Source organism: Halichoerus grypus, chromosome 6 (genome assembly GCF_964656455.1).
Source record: "Halichoerus grypus chromosome 6, mHalGry1.hap1.1, whole genome shotgun sequence".
NCBI classification, from domain to species: domain Eukaryota; kingdom Metazoa; phylum Chordata; class Mammalia; order Carnivora; family Phocidae; genus Halichoerus; species Halichoerus grypus.
In genome coordinates, this window is record NC_135717.1 from 23921716 (window position 1) to 23936689 (window position 14974).

The window sequence follows — 14974 nt, forward strand, 5'->3', positions numbered from 1 at the left end:
TTTAGAAATGGAGAAGTACCTCTATAAATAAAATAGGAGTGAAGAAATCCCAAAGAAAAAGCTATCTTGGAACCGAATGAAATAAGCATGAGAAAATTGTAATCAAGTATGTCTTCTGGGCTGGTATATCCTGGGATATTAGTATGAGAAGACTGTATGGCCTCAAAATCATCCCTAATTGACGGAGACATTTTAACACCTCAAACAGCGGTAGATCTGTCACTTACCTATGTGACCCTGCTACACACTAGCTTGGGCTTTACGTTATGAACCTCACAGGGGAAACAATCCAAGCTGACTCTCATGGGATCTCTTGGGACCTCCAGGAATGAGAGCATTTTAAGAGAAAACATTCACCAACTTCTCTCCCGGGGGATTCAAGACAACACCCAGAGAGCTGGCAGCTCCAGGTGTGCTGGGCAGGGAGAGCCAAGCAGGTGGGCAGGGCCAGGGACCCAGGTGACTAGACAAACCCCCTGTGACCATCTCTCTTGGGCCCTGTCCTGAGCTGAACTTCCTAAACTGTTTCTCTCTAGGACTAACACAATGTTTCCCCAACTCATTCAGGTCCAAGGCAGCTGAACATCAATGCTCTACAAACCACCGCTTATTGTGTCAATTTCTTGTCAACAGGAACCATTTTAGCACTGCTAAAATAGGAACGCAGTATCTTGAACATAAATATAAAGAAACCATAAAAAACACGCAAACAAAAACAAAACAAGGATAGCAAAATATTTGTATGAAATTCTGTTTAGATGCTGCTGCCCGCTTCCAGAGCCCCAGAGTTGCACGGTCCTGGTTATAGGAGAGACCAGCTACAGAAGGGGTGGAGTCAGACTAGCCCAAAAGTGAACGGGAGAGAGGCCCAGCCTCTAAGGGGGACTAGGGAATTCCAGGAAGGATGGCCGGGGTCACCCTGATTATAAGTGGAACAGGGAGCAGGGAAAGAAGAAGCAGTGAACAGAGTTTGGGGGCCTCGAACAGGTGAGATCACTCGTGGAGGTGAGGAAGTGTCCCCAAAGCCAGCGTCAGCCTCCCGTCTACGAAGCCCTTCGTGGCCCCTGGAAACAGGGCCGGGAGCCTAGAGTGTGACATCCAGCTGTGCTGCTTACCAGCTGTGTGACCCTGGGCTGGTTTCCTTCAGTGAGCTGGGGGCGTCCAAGCCTGTGTCCATAACTGTGCTGAGGACAAGAGGAAGCCACGTGCTGAGCACCTATGGACATGAGCAGCATCATCTCCATGGGGCAAGTGCCTTCCCAGATGCGGTGCCTCACGTCTCACAGCTGTTAAAGGCGACACTGGTGACAAGCACAGGTCCCTCCTGTTTCAGGCCTGTGCTAAGCCCTGCCCTTTGCACACATCGTCTCTCGGGCTCCAGATGGCAGGAGGACCTCCTAAAGTGCGGGGAGAGCTCCAGGCCCCTGGGGAGGCTGAGGGATTCCTGGGCCCTGGGGAAGGGTGAGTAATTGGGGGACCCTACAGAGGGCTAGGGAATGGAGCTCCTGGGCTCCATGGAAGGAATGGGGGATTGGGCACCCCGGAAAGGGCTGGAGGAGTCTTGCAGGATTCCTGGGTCCCCACAGGGCAGTTCCCTCCCACACCTAAGCTGGTGCAGGCTGGGACCTGGAAGCAGCAGCATACAGAGGCAGCAGATCCATGGGATGCTGGATGGAGCGGTGAGGAATGGTCTGGCAGGCAAGTGGAATCACCAGGCTGGGCTGCCCTCGGCGCCTTCTCCCTTCCCCAGCCACCTCACTAGCTCTGGCCCTGACCTCACCCTCCAGCAGGGCATGGGCAAGCCAGGCAGAGGTGGACACCTGGGGCCAAGGAAGGGTCCCTCCCCAGACCTCTGTGTTGTGCTTGTTGAACAGACAAAAGGAGTCACCCAGGGCCCCTGGAACCAGGGGGGAGAATCTGGCCCCAGAGTCCTCTCCAATGGGGCTTGGGGAGAATCATGGAGGGACAGCATTTAGCACTGGTTCATTCACAGAATAAAAGCACAACACGAGTCCCCTTCGATGCTGATGTCAGTTTATTACCCCAGCCACATACTGGGCGCTCACTCGGGGACTTGGAAGCAGGAGAGTAACGGATAGTAATTTAAAAGAACAAAAATGCTGGAATGTGAGCACTCCTGATGCTCTTAAAATCAATGTCCAACACTTCCCTCCTCACCCTCCCCATAGTGAGGAAACTGAGGCAGCCAGGGATTTGGCGAAGAAGACACAGTGGTTTCTGAGGCTTTTGCTGATTCCATCTGACCAAACTCCTTGTTCCGAAGGTCACTTCTTTTAATCTTGCCCGTGACGGTTTTGGGCAGCTCTGAGACAAATTCCACCTGGTCAAGGATAAAGCAAACCCATTCCAACTTAGTCCTGCTGTCATTTCTTACCAATGCCCCAGGCTCCTCCTCTGCCCCTGCACAGTCCCCCAGACGGGCTGGCACCATGTGGTGGCCCCAATAGGCTCCACCAAGGCATGTCAGGGTGTCCCCTGACCCGGGAAGTTGGATGCAGCCCTGTGACGTGCTCTGACCAGTGAGATGTGAGTGGGAGTGAGGCGTGCCACCTCGAACAGAACACTTGGGACAACTGGGTCTGGCATCCACTCTGGCCATCTCTTCTAGCACCTGGCAGTTACCTATGGTGGGTGCTCCTTTATCCTGGTCCCAGGAAGGCCATGCGGACATGTGGCAGGAGCAAGAAAGATACTTCCCTAGTAGGAGCCACTAAGACGAGGGGCTCCTAGTTCCTCACAGTAACATCAGCCCATCCTAACTGGCATGCAGCCTCCAGTCTACTCTCTAGGAGGCAGCAGAGCCTTACATGTGAAGGAAGAACTCCGTTTTCAGATACACTGGCTTTGAGTTCAGCTCTGCCCTTTTCTTCACTCCAACCTCCGGCCATTTACTGTGAGTCTCTCAGCCTCCCCCATTTCCAGTCTGTCAAATGGATGCTTATGCCATCTCAGGTTTGGGGGGATTAAATGAAATAATAATTCATGTAAAGCTTTGAGTCCAGTGCCCGGCACACATAGTAAATGTTCAATAAATATTAGCTATCTACCTTTATGTCTCAAAGGTAAACACTCAGAAAGCTCAGTAACGTATTATTACAAAAGAAGGACACGTTCAATTTTTGGCACACGTTATCCTTTCCAACTTTGTTTTTCAACAAGTAGGATAATATATATATTCATTCACAGCTTTTTTTCTCTCAATAAGATACTGTGCTATTTTCATGTTACAAATAAAAGGTCTGCATCAACTTTTTAAATTATATAATATCAAATACCACAAATAATTTAATCATTTCTCTATCATTGATCATTTTCATAAGTTGCACATGGCATGGAAAAGAAATGAAGTAGAATAAAAACTATCATAATGTAGACTAGAATAAATATTACTTTGTTAACTTTCCTTTGTTATGGATCTCTCTATATATATTGGGTTGCAAGTTAAAATGTATTTCTTACTACGACTAATATTTAAAAAAAAAAGTGTGGCATCTGTTGATTTGAATTTCTTCTTCAGATTTGGAAAGATGACAAATAGACTTCAGGAGTCCCTGGCTGGCTCATTGCTTAAGCCAACTCTTGATTTTCGCTCAAGTCATGATCTCAGGGTCATGAGATCAAGCCCTGTGTCAGGCTCTGTGCTCATCGGAGAGTCTACCTGAGATTCTCTCTCTTCCTCTTCCTCTATTTCCATCCTCTCTCTGTCTCTCAAAAATAAATAAATAAATCTTTTTTTCTTTTTTTTTTAAAGAAAGATTACAAATAAACTTCTTGGATATTTCTAGGCACTTGTCTGATTTTTTATGTAGGTTGACTTGCCAGCCACGGATTCCTTTTCGTTTTCTGACACAGGATAGAGGTTCCCTCTGATTGAGTTGGAGCCCCCCCAAATCCCTAATTTGAATGCTTCCTCAGTAGAGAAAAATGCTCATTCCATGGGCTACATCAGCTTCACCTCAGCGACCCTAGGAGATTTGGGGCAGCAGAGCCCAGGGCCCACTGGAGGGGACCAGACCCCATCCCTCTGCCCTCACTCACCTTCCTGGGGTACTTCTATGGGGCTGTCACTGACTTCACATGCTGCTGCAGCTCCTTGGTGAGCTGGTCCCGGCCATGGGAGAGGAATTCCGGGGTCAGGACAATAAATGCCTTCACCACCTGCAGCACAGAACCAGAGTGGAGGCTCAGGGGGAGTGGCAACCAAGTGTAGAGTCTAAAAAGTAAATGTGTATTAAGTAAATGGAAAAACAAGTTGACAGTTGAGCCTCTGGAAAAGAACAGGACCAGTGTCCATACTTCCAATTTCTACTCTCTGCCTTGGAAAATTACTTCACCTCCCTCAGCCTCCATGTCCTTCTCTGATGTGGGGACAGCACGGCTTCATTCCTCAGGGCATGGCTCTCAAGATTCATCGAGATCATTCATATAAACCACGAAGCTCGTTTCAACTGATTTTTATTCCTATCATTATCATCACCATTTTCACTATTATTGTAGGTAGAGTTCTGTGGGCATTAAATCAATGGTGGTGATTAACTGCGTTCCTATTATTCATGTCGCTTCTACAGGGCACAGGGCCTTGTCCAGAGTAGGTGCTCAGCACACAGTGAATCAATGAATGCTTGCTCTGGAGCCAGACTGCTCAGATTCCCATTCTGGCTCCACCACTTAACAGCTTTGTGATCAGGCAACTTATTTAATCTCCTTATGCTTGTTTCTTTCTCTGTAAAAAAAAGGGTCTCAGCGTCCTTAATTAATGAGGGAAAATGAGCCTGCAGGTAGGAAGAGCTCAGTACCTTGCAGCCCCAGCTGCGAGCCACATTCACAAGCATCGTGTTCTGTCACACATGGTTGAGGCCACACTGCTCTCTGGTGGCCACACAGGGTAAATGCACATGCATACCCCAGGCCCTCCCTCCACCCTTCGTGGCCTGTGAAGTCTCTATGGACAGATCCCTTGTGAATTTGAACTCTCTTCCCTTGTAGGTTAAGGACCTTTGTTCCCTTGTTGCTTTCAGGATTCTTTCCTTTTCTGTGTAGTTCATGAATTTGACTATGATATGCCTTGGCAATGGTCGGCTTTTGTTGAATTGAATGGTAGTTCTCTGTGCTTCTTGGATTTTGATGTCTGTGTCCTTCCCCAGATTAGGGAAGTCTTCAGCTGTAATTTGTTCGAATAAACCTTCTGCCCCTGCATGTCTCTCTTCGTCTTCTGGGATTTCTAGGATATGAATGTTATTACATTTTAATAAGTCACTGAGCTCCCTAAGTCTACCTTCATAGTCCATTACCTTTCTCTCCCTCTTCTTTTCAGCTTCATTATTTTCCATAATTTCTCTTCTATATCACTGATTTGCTCCTGTGCTTTGTCCATCCTCATTTTGATGGCCTTCACTGCATCTCGGTGATAGCATTTTTAATTTCAGCCTGACTAGATTTTAGTTCTTTTATCTCTGCACTAAGGGATTCTCTAGTCTCTTCTATGCTTTTTTCAAGCCCAGTTAGTCTCCTTATAATCATTGTTTTAAATTCGAGTTCAGACATCTTACTTATATCTGTCTTGATTAAATCCCTGGCCATGAATTCTACCTCGTGTTCTTTCTTTTGGGGTGAATTCCTCCACCTTGTCATTTGTCCAGAAAAGAAAAGAAGAAAGAGAAAAAAGAACAAAAAAGTGGGGGTGGGGGGTGGGGGTGGGGGTGGGGGTGGAGGAGGAAACAAGGAAAACAAAAAACAAAAAACAAGGAAACAAAAAATAACTAGACCCTGGATGTGTTTAGGTCTGCTTGTTAAAAGACTCTAGATCCCAAAATAAAAAATTAAAAGTAAACCAAAAAATTTTAAAAATATATAAACTATATATGTAAAAATAAAAATTAAAAAAATTATAAAAGTATTTTAAAAAGGAATTGGAAAATAGAAGAAAATAAATGAAAAAAAAAAAAGAATAAAAAAGAATAAAAGTAAAAAAGGAAGGTAGATTCTATTTCCCCTAGAGCTGAAGCTTTGCAACATTCTATGATCAATAAACTTGGTGCCAGCTAGTTGTTTGTGCTGGTCTTCTGGGGGAGGGGTCAGCTGTGCTGATTCTCAGGCTGACTTGTTTCAGTGGAAACGGTCTCCATGGCACGGGGGGGCGGGGCTAGGTGTACACAGATCTGCCCTCCATAGGTGTGGCTGTTTTGTTCCCTGAAGGCTTTCAGCACTGATGGGCAGGATGAAAATGGCTGCGCCCTGCTCTTAAGCCTAAGAGCTGAAAGTTCACACCCCTACTCTTCAGTGAGCCCTCACAGAAGAGTGATGAATCACCCTATTTGTGTCCCCGGTTTCCATCTGAACCCTGCATTTACCCCATCCATGTCTGAGCCTTTCAGGGACTCCTATGGTGTCCACCCGCACTGTTGATCTGAGAGAGGATCTTGCCACACTTGCCAGCCAGTCCCAGGAAAGCAGTTGCAGGACCAGGTGATAGTTCACAGTTGATAGCAGACAGCTGACACCAAGACCCCAGCTCTCATCCCAGGAAAGCGGTCGCATGACATGCCATTGGAATTTTCATAGGAATTGCATTGAATCTATAGATTGCTTTGGATAGTATGGACATTTTGAAAATGGTAATTCTTCCAACCCATGAGCATGGGATATGTTTCCATTGATTTGGGTCTTCTTTGATTTCTTTTAGCAGTGTCTTGTAGTTTTCAGTATACAGGTCTTTTACTTCCTTGGCTAATTATATTCCTAGGTATTTTATTCTTATGGATGCAACTGTAAATGGGATTGTTTTCTTAATTTCTCATTCTGATAGTTCATTTTTGGTGTTTAGAAACACAACAGATTTCCCTATATTGATTTTGTTTGCAATTTTACTGAATTGATTTATGACTTTTAACAATTTTGGGTAGAGTCTTTAGGACTTTATAGATATTATATAGATATAGATATATATACATATATCTATATATATATGATGACATGATTTTTTCCTTCATTTTGTTAATGGGGTGTATCATGTTTATTGATTTGTGGATGTTGAACCATCCTTGTATCCCTGGAATAAATCCCAGTTGGTCATAGCAAATGATCCTCTTAACATATTGTTGAATTTGGTTTGCTAATGTTTTGTTGAGGATTATTGCACCTATGTTTATCAGGGATGTTGGCCTGTAATTTTCTTTTTTGTGGTATCCTTATCTGGTTTTGGTACCAGAGTAATGCTGGCCTCCTAAAATAAGTTTAGAAGCATTCCTTCCTCTTCAATATTTGAGAAGAGTTTGAGAAGGATAGGTACTAAATCTTCTTTGAGTATTTGGTAGAATTCACCAGTGAAGCCATCTTGTCCTGGACTTCTGTTTCTTATGAGGTTTCTGATTACTGATTCCATCTCCTTGATATTAATTGGTAAGTTCAGATAGCCTATCTTGATGATTCAGTCTTGCAAGATTGTGTGTTTCTAGAAATGTATCCATTTTTTCTAGGTTTTCCAGTTTGTTGGTGTATAATTTTTCTAGTAGTCTCTTATGATCCTTTCTATCTATGATATCAGTTGTAACCTCTTCTCCTTCATTTATGACATTATTTATTTGAGCCCACTGTTTTTTTATTTTCGTGGTGAGTCTAGCTAAAGGTTTGTCAATTTTGTTTATATTTTCAATGAACCAGCTCCTAGTTTCATTAATCTTTTCAATGGTCTTTTTAGTCTGTATTTCATTGATTTCCATTCTGATTAACATTTCCTTCCTCCTATTAACTTTAGACTTTATTTGTTCTTAACTTTCTAGTTCATTTAGATGTATGGTTAGATTCTTTATTTGAGATTTTTCTTGTTTCTTGAGGTAGGCCTGTATTGCTATAAGCTTCCCTCTTAAAAGCACTTTTGCTCCATCCCATAGATTTTGGACTATTGCATTTCCATTTTCTTTGGTCACTAGATATTTTTTTAATTTCTCCTTCGATTCCTTCATTGATCCAATTATTGTTCAGTAGCATGTTGCTTAATCTCCACATATTTGTGATTTTTCCAGTTTTCTTCCATAATCGATTCCATGTCTCATACCATTGTGGTCAGAAAAAAATTCTTGATAGGATTTCAATCTCTTAAATTTATTGAGACTTGTTTTTTGGCCTAACATATGATCTATCCTGGAAAATTTCCCATGTGCTCTAGAGAAGAATGTATAACCTGCTGCTTTTGGATGGAATTCTCTCTGTGTCAAATAAGTCCATCTGGCTCCAAATGTCATTGAAGGCCAATGTTTCCTTCTTGATTTTCTGTATGGATGATCTATCCATTGATATAAGAGAGGTATTAGAATCCTCTACTACTGGGGCACCTGAGTGGCTCAGTCGGTTAAGCATCTGCCTTTGGCTCAGGTCATGATCTCAGGGTCCTGGGATCAAGCCCTGCACTGGGCTCCCTGCTCAGCGGAGAGTCTGCTTCTCCCTCTCCCTCTGCCCTTTACCCCCACTTGTGCTCTCTCTCTTGCTCTACTCCCACTCTCTCAAATAAATATATGAAATCTTGAAAAAAAAGAATCCTCTACTCTTATTGTTTGCTGTCAATTTCTTTTTAGGTCTGTTAATATTTGCTTCCTCTATTTAGGTGTTCCTATATTGGGCACATAAACATTTAATAGATTTTTGCTTTGTGATTCAAATGAGTTTCACATACAACATCCTGCATATATATAACAGTCTGGAAAACTCTTTATCTTTCCTTCAATTCTGAATGATAATCTTCACAGGTTGCAATTTTTTCCCTTTCAGCATTTTGAATATATCATGCCACTCCCTTCTGCCCTGCAAAGTTTGGGCTGGAAAAATAGCTGACAGTCTTATGGGGTTTCCTTGCATGTAACAAATTGTTTTTCTCTTACTGTTTTTAATACCCTCTCTTTAACTTTTGATATTTTAATTAGGTGCCTTGGTATGGATCTCTTGAGGTTCATCTAATTTGGAACTCTCTATGATTTCTGGAGCTGGGTGTCTGTTTCCCAGGTTAGGAAAGTTTTCAGCCATTATTCCTTCAAATAAATTTTCCACTCTTTTCTCTCTCTCTTTTTCTTCTGGAATCCTTATAATGCGAACATTATTAAGATTGATGTTGCCCCATAGTTCCCTTAATCTATCTAGCTTTACTTTTTAAAATTCTTTTTTCTTTTCACTGCCCTGTTTGGGTGGTTTCCATTGCCCTATCTTCAGGTCACTGATCTGTTCTTCTTCTCTGTCCAGTCTGCTATTGAGCCCATCTAGTGTATTTTTTCAGCTCAGCTATCGTATTTTTCAGCTCTGTGACTTGTTTAATACTCATGTTTCTCATGTTTTCTATCTCTTTACTGAAATTTTCCCTGTGTTCATCCATTCTTCCCCCAAGTTCGGTGAACATCTTTATGACCATTACTGTCAACTCTTTATCAGGTAGTTTACTTCTCTCCATTTCATTAAGGTCTATTTCTGACCTTTTCTCTTGTTCTTTCATTTGGAACATATTCCTCTGTCCCCTGATTTGCTTAACTCTCTGTGTTTGTTTCTATGTATTAGGTGAAACAGCAATTTCTCCCAGTCTTGAAGGAGTGGCTGTGTAGAAGATGAAAGTTATCTTTCAACCTTGCTCTGGCTTTTGATGATTTCTTGGACCTTTGTAATTGTCGAGTAACTTGATTGCTCTTGATAGATCCTGGTTGTTGAGGGTGTGCGAAGACCTGTCACTGTTCCAAAAGGAGGGATCTCAGGTGGCACCTAGTTTCAGACTAATTGTAAGCCAGATCCTCAGGCAGCAGCTTTTCAAGGATGTGAATATATACAGTCTTGTGAGTCCACAATTGTAAACCCTGATGACTTCCAGAACAGGAGCTCTAGGGTGTCCTCTGGGCCACAGCATCAAAACTTGTGGCTTTAAAGCTATGGATAAGCTCCTTTCTGGGACGTATCAGCAAACTGTGGCAAGGCCAAGGGACGATGTTCATATGGTATCTTCCTCCTCATGTTCCCTGGGAGCTCCTCTGTAACTTCTAGTTGTGTGACACCCCTGAAGCCTGCCCCTCAGACTAAAGCTCCAGGACAAGAAAATAGGCCTTTTCCACAAAGACTGGGGGCATGTTTCAGTCTGCTGTGTGTGCAGTGCCCTGGGGAAGATAGCCTGTCAAGCACTCTCTCTTTATTTCAGACCCTGCAATCCTTCCTGGCCACCAGAGCCAGGTGCCCAAGAGGCATCTCCTGTGTGGGCTGCATGTGCCTGCTGGCTGTGGCAGAACAGGCCACGCTGTGGTGCACGGGGACAGGGTGTGCAGTCAGCCTAGCTGGGATGGCCAGCTACAGCTGGGATGTGCCAAGTAAGGTCCTCCCACAGGAGTTAGTGGGCTGGGAGTGTGGGGCTTGCAAAAATGGTGCCCAGAAGCACTGTCACCCACAAGACAGGAGAATGCAAAAATGGTGCTTGCCAGCACCTTCGTCCCTATAGAGAGTCCCTACGACTTCCTGCCTCTCTGGTAGAAGCTTTAAGATTAACAAATGGGGGGGCGGAGCAAGATGGCGGAGGAGTAGGAGACCTGGATTTCGTCTCCTCTCAGGAATTCAGCTGGATAGGGATCAAACCATTCTGAACACCTACAAACTCAACAGGAGATCGAAGAAAAGAATAGCAACAACTCTCTGAACAGAAAAGCGACCACTTTCTGGAAGGTAGGACGTGCGGAGAAGTGAATCCGAGGCGTTATTCGGGAGGATAGACGGCGGGGGAGGGGCCTCCGTCGGCACTTCTGGCAAGTGATAGAGCCACGGAGCACAAAATCGGAACTTTTAGAAGTCGGCTCCGCTGAGGGACGTCATCTGGTGGCGAAGTGGGGGGTGGAACCCTCGCGGGACAGTGTGGTATCAGGACCCTCGGGGTCACAGGAAGACCGGGGGTGCCTGAGTGCGGCAGAGCTCCCAGGTATCGGAGCAGGGAAGCCGGCTGCAGAGACGGAGCCCAGGCGCGGGCTCTCAGCTCGGGGTTGCCATAAACCGTGATCCGCGGCACAGTCGGGCCACTGCTCCTCCAGCAGGGACCCAACAAGCGGCAGATCCGGGGAGACTCACCTTCTTCCCCCGGGAGGGGAGGTGCGGGAGCGCACCGCGGGGATCTGCTGGGTTTGGAGACTCCACCCGGGGTCGGGTGCCAGATAGAAAGGCGCGGTCACAGGCCGGGTGAGCGCGGAGTCTGGCCGGAGACCAGGGAGACGGGAGTGACTGACTGCTTTTCTCTGGGGGCTCGCTGAGGAGCGGGACCCCGAGTTCTCGGCTCCTCCGGGGCGGAGACTGGGAGGCCGCCATTTTCACTCTCCGCCTCCAAAGCTGTACGGAAATCTTGCAGGGAACAAAAGCTCCCGAGAGCAAACCCGAGCAGATTACTTAGCCCGGACCGGCAAGGGCGGGGCAATTTTGCCTCCGGCAAAGACATTTGGGAACCACGGCAACAGGCCCCTCCCCCAGAAGATCAGCGAGAACAGCCAGCCAAGACCAAGTTTACCGATCAATGAGAACGGCAGAACTCCAGCGCTAGGGGAATACTGCACATAGAATTCATGGCTTTTTTACCATGATTCTTTAGTCTTTCAAAGTAAATTATTTTTTTTAACTGTCTTTTTTTTTTTTTTGAATTTTTCTTTTTCCCTTTTTCAACCAACATCTTATCAATCCCTTTTTTAAAAAAAATTTTTTTATTTTTCATTTTTAAAGTCATATTCTACCCCTTCATAGTAGTTACCTGTATTTTTGGCATATATATATAAGTTGTTCTCTCTTTAAAATCTTGAGATAGTTTCTTCTAACAGATCAAAATATACTCTAAATCTCTAGTGTATGGTTTTTTTCTACTCCCCTGCCTGATCACATTTTCTCCCTTTTTTCTTTCTTTCTTTTTTTTTAATCCTCTTCTTTCTTTTTTCAAACAACTTATCAAATCCTTTTTTAAAATTTTTTATAATTTCCATCTTTACAGTCATATTCCATCCCTTCATCATATCAACCCTTATTTTTGTACATATATAAGTTTTTCTTTCTTTAAAATTTTGGGAGGGACTTTCTTTTAACAGACCAAAATACACCCAAAATCTAGTGTGTGGCACTGATCTATAAACCAGCCTGATCATATTTGATCACATTCTGTTTTTGTTTTGTTTTGTTTTGTTCTGCTCCTGTTTTTATCTTTATCTTTTTCTTTTTTCTTTTTTTCTTTCTTTTTCTTTTTTCTCTCTTTCTCTTTCTTTTCCCACTGCTTCAGGTCTTTTCTGATTTGTTTAGAGTATATTTTCTGGGGACGTTGTTACCCTGCTAGCATTTTGTTCTCTCATTAATCTATTCTCCTCTGCACAAAATGACAAGACGGAAAAAATCACCTCAACAAAAAGAACAAGAGGTAGTACCGACTGCCAGGGACCTACTCAATATGGACATTAGCACGATGTCAGATCTAGAGTTCAGAATCATCACTTTAAAGATACTAGCTGGGCTTGAAAAAAGCATGGAAGTTATTAGAGAAACCCTTTCTGGAGAAGTAAAAGAACTAAAATCGAACCAAGTAGAAATCAAAAAGGCTATTAATGAGGTGCAATCAAATATGGGGGCGCTAACTGCTAGGATAAATGAGGCAGAAGAAAGAATCAGTGAGATAGAAGACCAAATGATGGAAAATAAAGAAGCTGAGAAAAAGAGAGATAAACAACTACTGGATCACGAGGGCAGAATTCGAGAGATAAACGATACCATAAGATGAAACAACATTAGAATAATTGGGATCCCAGAAGAAGAAGAAAGAGAGAGAGGGGTAGAAGGTATATTGGAGCAAATTATAGCAGAGAACTTCCCTAATTTGGGGAAGGAAACAGGCATCAAAATCCAGGAAGCACAGAGAACCCCTCTCAAAATCAATAAAAATAGGTCAACACCCCGACACCTAATAGTAAAACTTATGAGTCTCAGAGACAAAGAGAAAATCCTGAAAGCAGCTCGGGAGAAGAGATATGTAACCTACAATGGTAGAAACATTAGATTGGCAACAGACTTATCCACAGAGACCTGGCAGGCCAGAAAGGACTGGCAGGACATATTCAGAGCACTAAATGAGAAAAATATGCAGCCAAGAATACTATATCCAGCTAGGCTGTCATTGAAAATTGAAGGAGAGAGAAAAAGCTTCCAGGACAAACAAAAACTAAAGGAATTTGCAAACACGAAACCAGCCCTACAACAAATATTGAAAGGGGTCCTCTAAGCAAAGAGAGAGCCTAAAAGCAACATAGACCAGAAAGGAACACAAACAATATACAGTAACAGTCACTTTACAGGCAATATAATGGCACTAAATTCCTATCTTTCAATAGTTACCCTGAATGTAAATGGGCTAAATGCCCCAATCAAAAGACACAGGCTATCAGATTGGATTAAAAAACAAGACCCATCGATATGCTGTCTGCAAGAGACTCATTTTAGACCCAAAGACACCCCCAGATTGAAAGTGAGGGGGTGGAAAACCATTTACCATGCTAATGGACACAAAAAGAAAGCTGGGGTGGCAATCCTTATATCAGACAAATTAGATTTTAAACCAAAGACTGTAATAAGAGATGAGGAAGGACACTATATCATACTAAAAAGGTCTATCCAACAAGAAGATCTAACAATTGTAAATATCTATGCCCCTAACATGGGAGCAGCCAATTATATAAGGCAATTAATAACAAAAGCAAAGAAACACATTGACAACCATACAATAATAGTGGGGGACTTTAACACCCCCCTCACTGAAATGGACAGATCGTCTAAGCAAAAGATCAACAAGGAAATAAAGACTTTAAATGACACACTGGACCAAATGGACTTCACAGACATATTCAGAACATTCCATCCCAAAGCAACGGAATACACATTCTTCTCTAGTGCCCATGGAACATTCTCCAGAATAGATCACATCCTAGGTCATAAATCAGGTCTCAACCGGTACCAGAAGATTGGGATCCTCCCCTGCCTATTTTCAGACCACAATGCTTTGAAACTAGAACTCAATCACAAGAGGAAAGTCGGAAAGAACTCAAATACATGGAGGCTAAAGAGCATCCTACTGAAGAATGAATGGGTCAACCAGGAAATTAAAGAAGAATTAAAAAAATTCATGGAAACCAATGAAAATGAAAATACAACTATTCAAAATCTTTGGGATACAGCAAAGGCAGTCCTAAGAGGCAAGTATATAGCAATACAAGCCTTTCTCAAGAAACAAGAAAGGTCTCAAGTACACAACCTAACCCTACACCTAAAGGAGCTGGAGAAAGAACAGCAAATGAAGCCTAAACCCAGCAGGAGAAGAGAAATAATAAAGATCAGAGCAGAAATCAATGAAATAGAAACCAAAAGAACAGTAGAACATATCAACGAAACTAGGAGCTGGTTCTTTGAAAGAATTAACAAGATTGATAAGCCCCTGGCCAGACTTATCAAAAAGAAAAGAGAAATGACCCAAATCAACAAAATCAGGAATGAAAGAGGAGAGATCACAACCAACACCAAAGAAATACAAACAATTATAAGAACATATTATGAGCAACTCTATGCCAGCAAAGTAGATAACCTGGAAGTAATGGATGCATTCCTAGAGATGTATCAACTACCAAAACTGAACCAGGAAGAAATAGAAAACCTGAACAGATCTATAACCACTAAGGAAATAGAAGCAGTCATCAAAAATCTCCCAAAACACAAAAGCCCAGGGCCAGATGGCTTCCCAGGGGAATTCTACCAAACATTTCAAGAAGAATTAATACCTATCCTTCTGAAACTGTTCCAAAAAATAGAAATGGAAGGAAAACTTCCAAACTCATTTTATGAGGCCAGCATTACCTTGATCCCAAAACCAGACAAAGACCCCATCAAAAAGGAGAATTACAGACCAATATCCCTGATGAACATGGATGCAAAAATTCTC

General features: G+C 43.2%; 1 protein-coding gene across 1 annotated transcript in view; it reads right to left on the reverse strand.

Annotated features, from left to right (window-relative positions):
• Nucleotides 1–2017: 2017 nt before the first annotated feature.
• Nucleotides 2018–14974, reverse strand: part of LOC144378827 (acyl-coenzyme A synthetase ACSM1, mitochondrial-like) — an 89094-nt gene continuing 76137 nt past the window's right edge. The window contains exons 5-6 of the mRNA XM_078074731.1: nt 4060–4179; nt 2018–2341 (exon numbers count right to left, since the gene is read on the reverse strand). Coding sequence (XP_077930857.1) covers nt 4075–4179 — 105 coding nt within the window. The 3' untranslated portion in view covers nt 2018–2341; nt 4060–4074. The remainder of the gene's footprint in view (nt 2342–4059; nt 4180–14974) is intronic.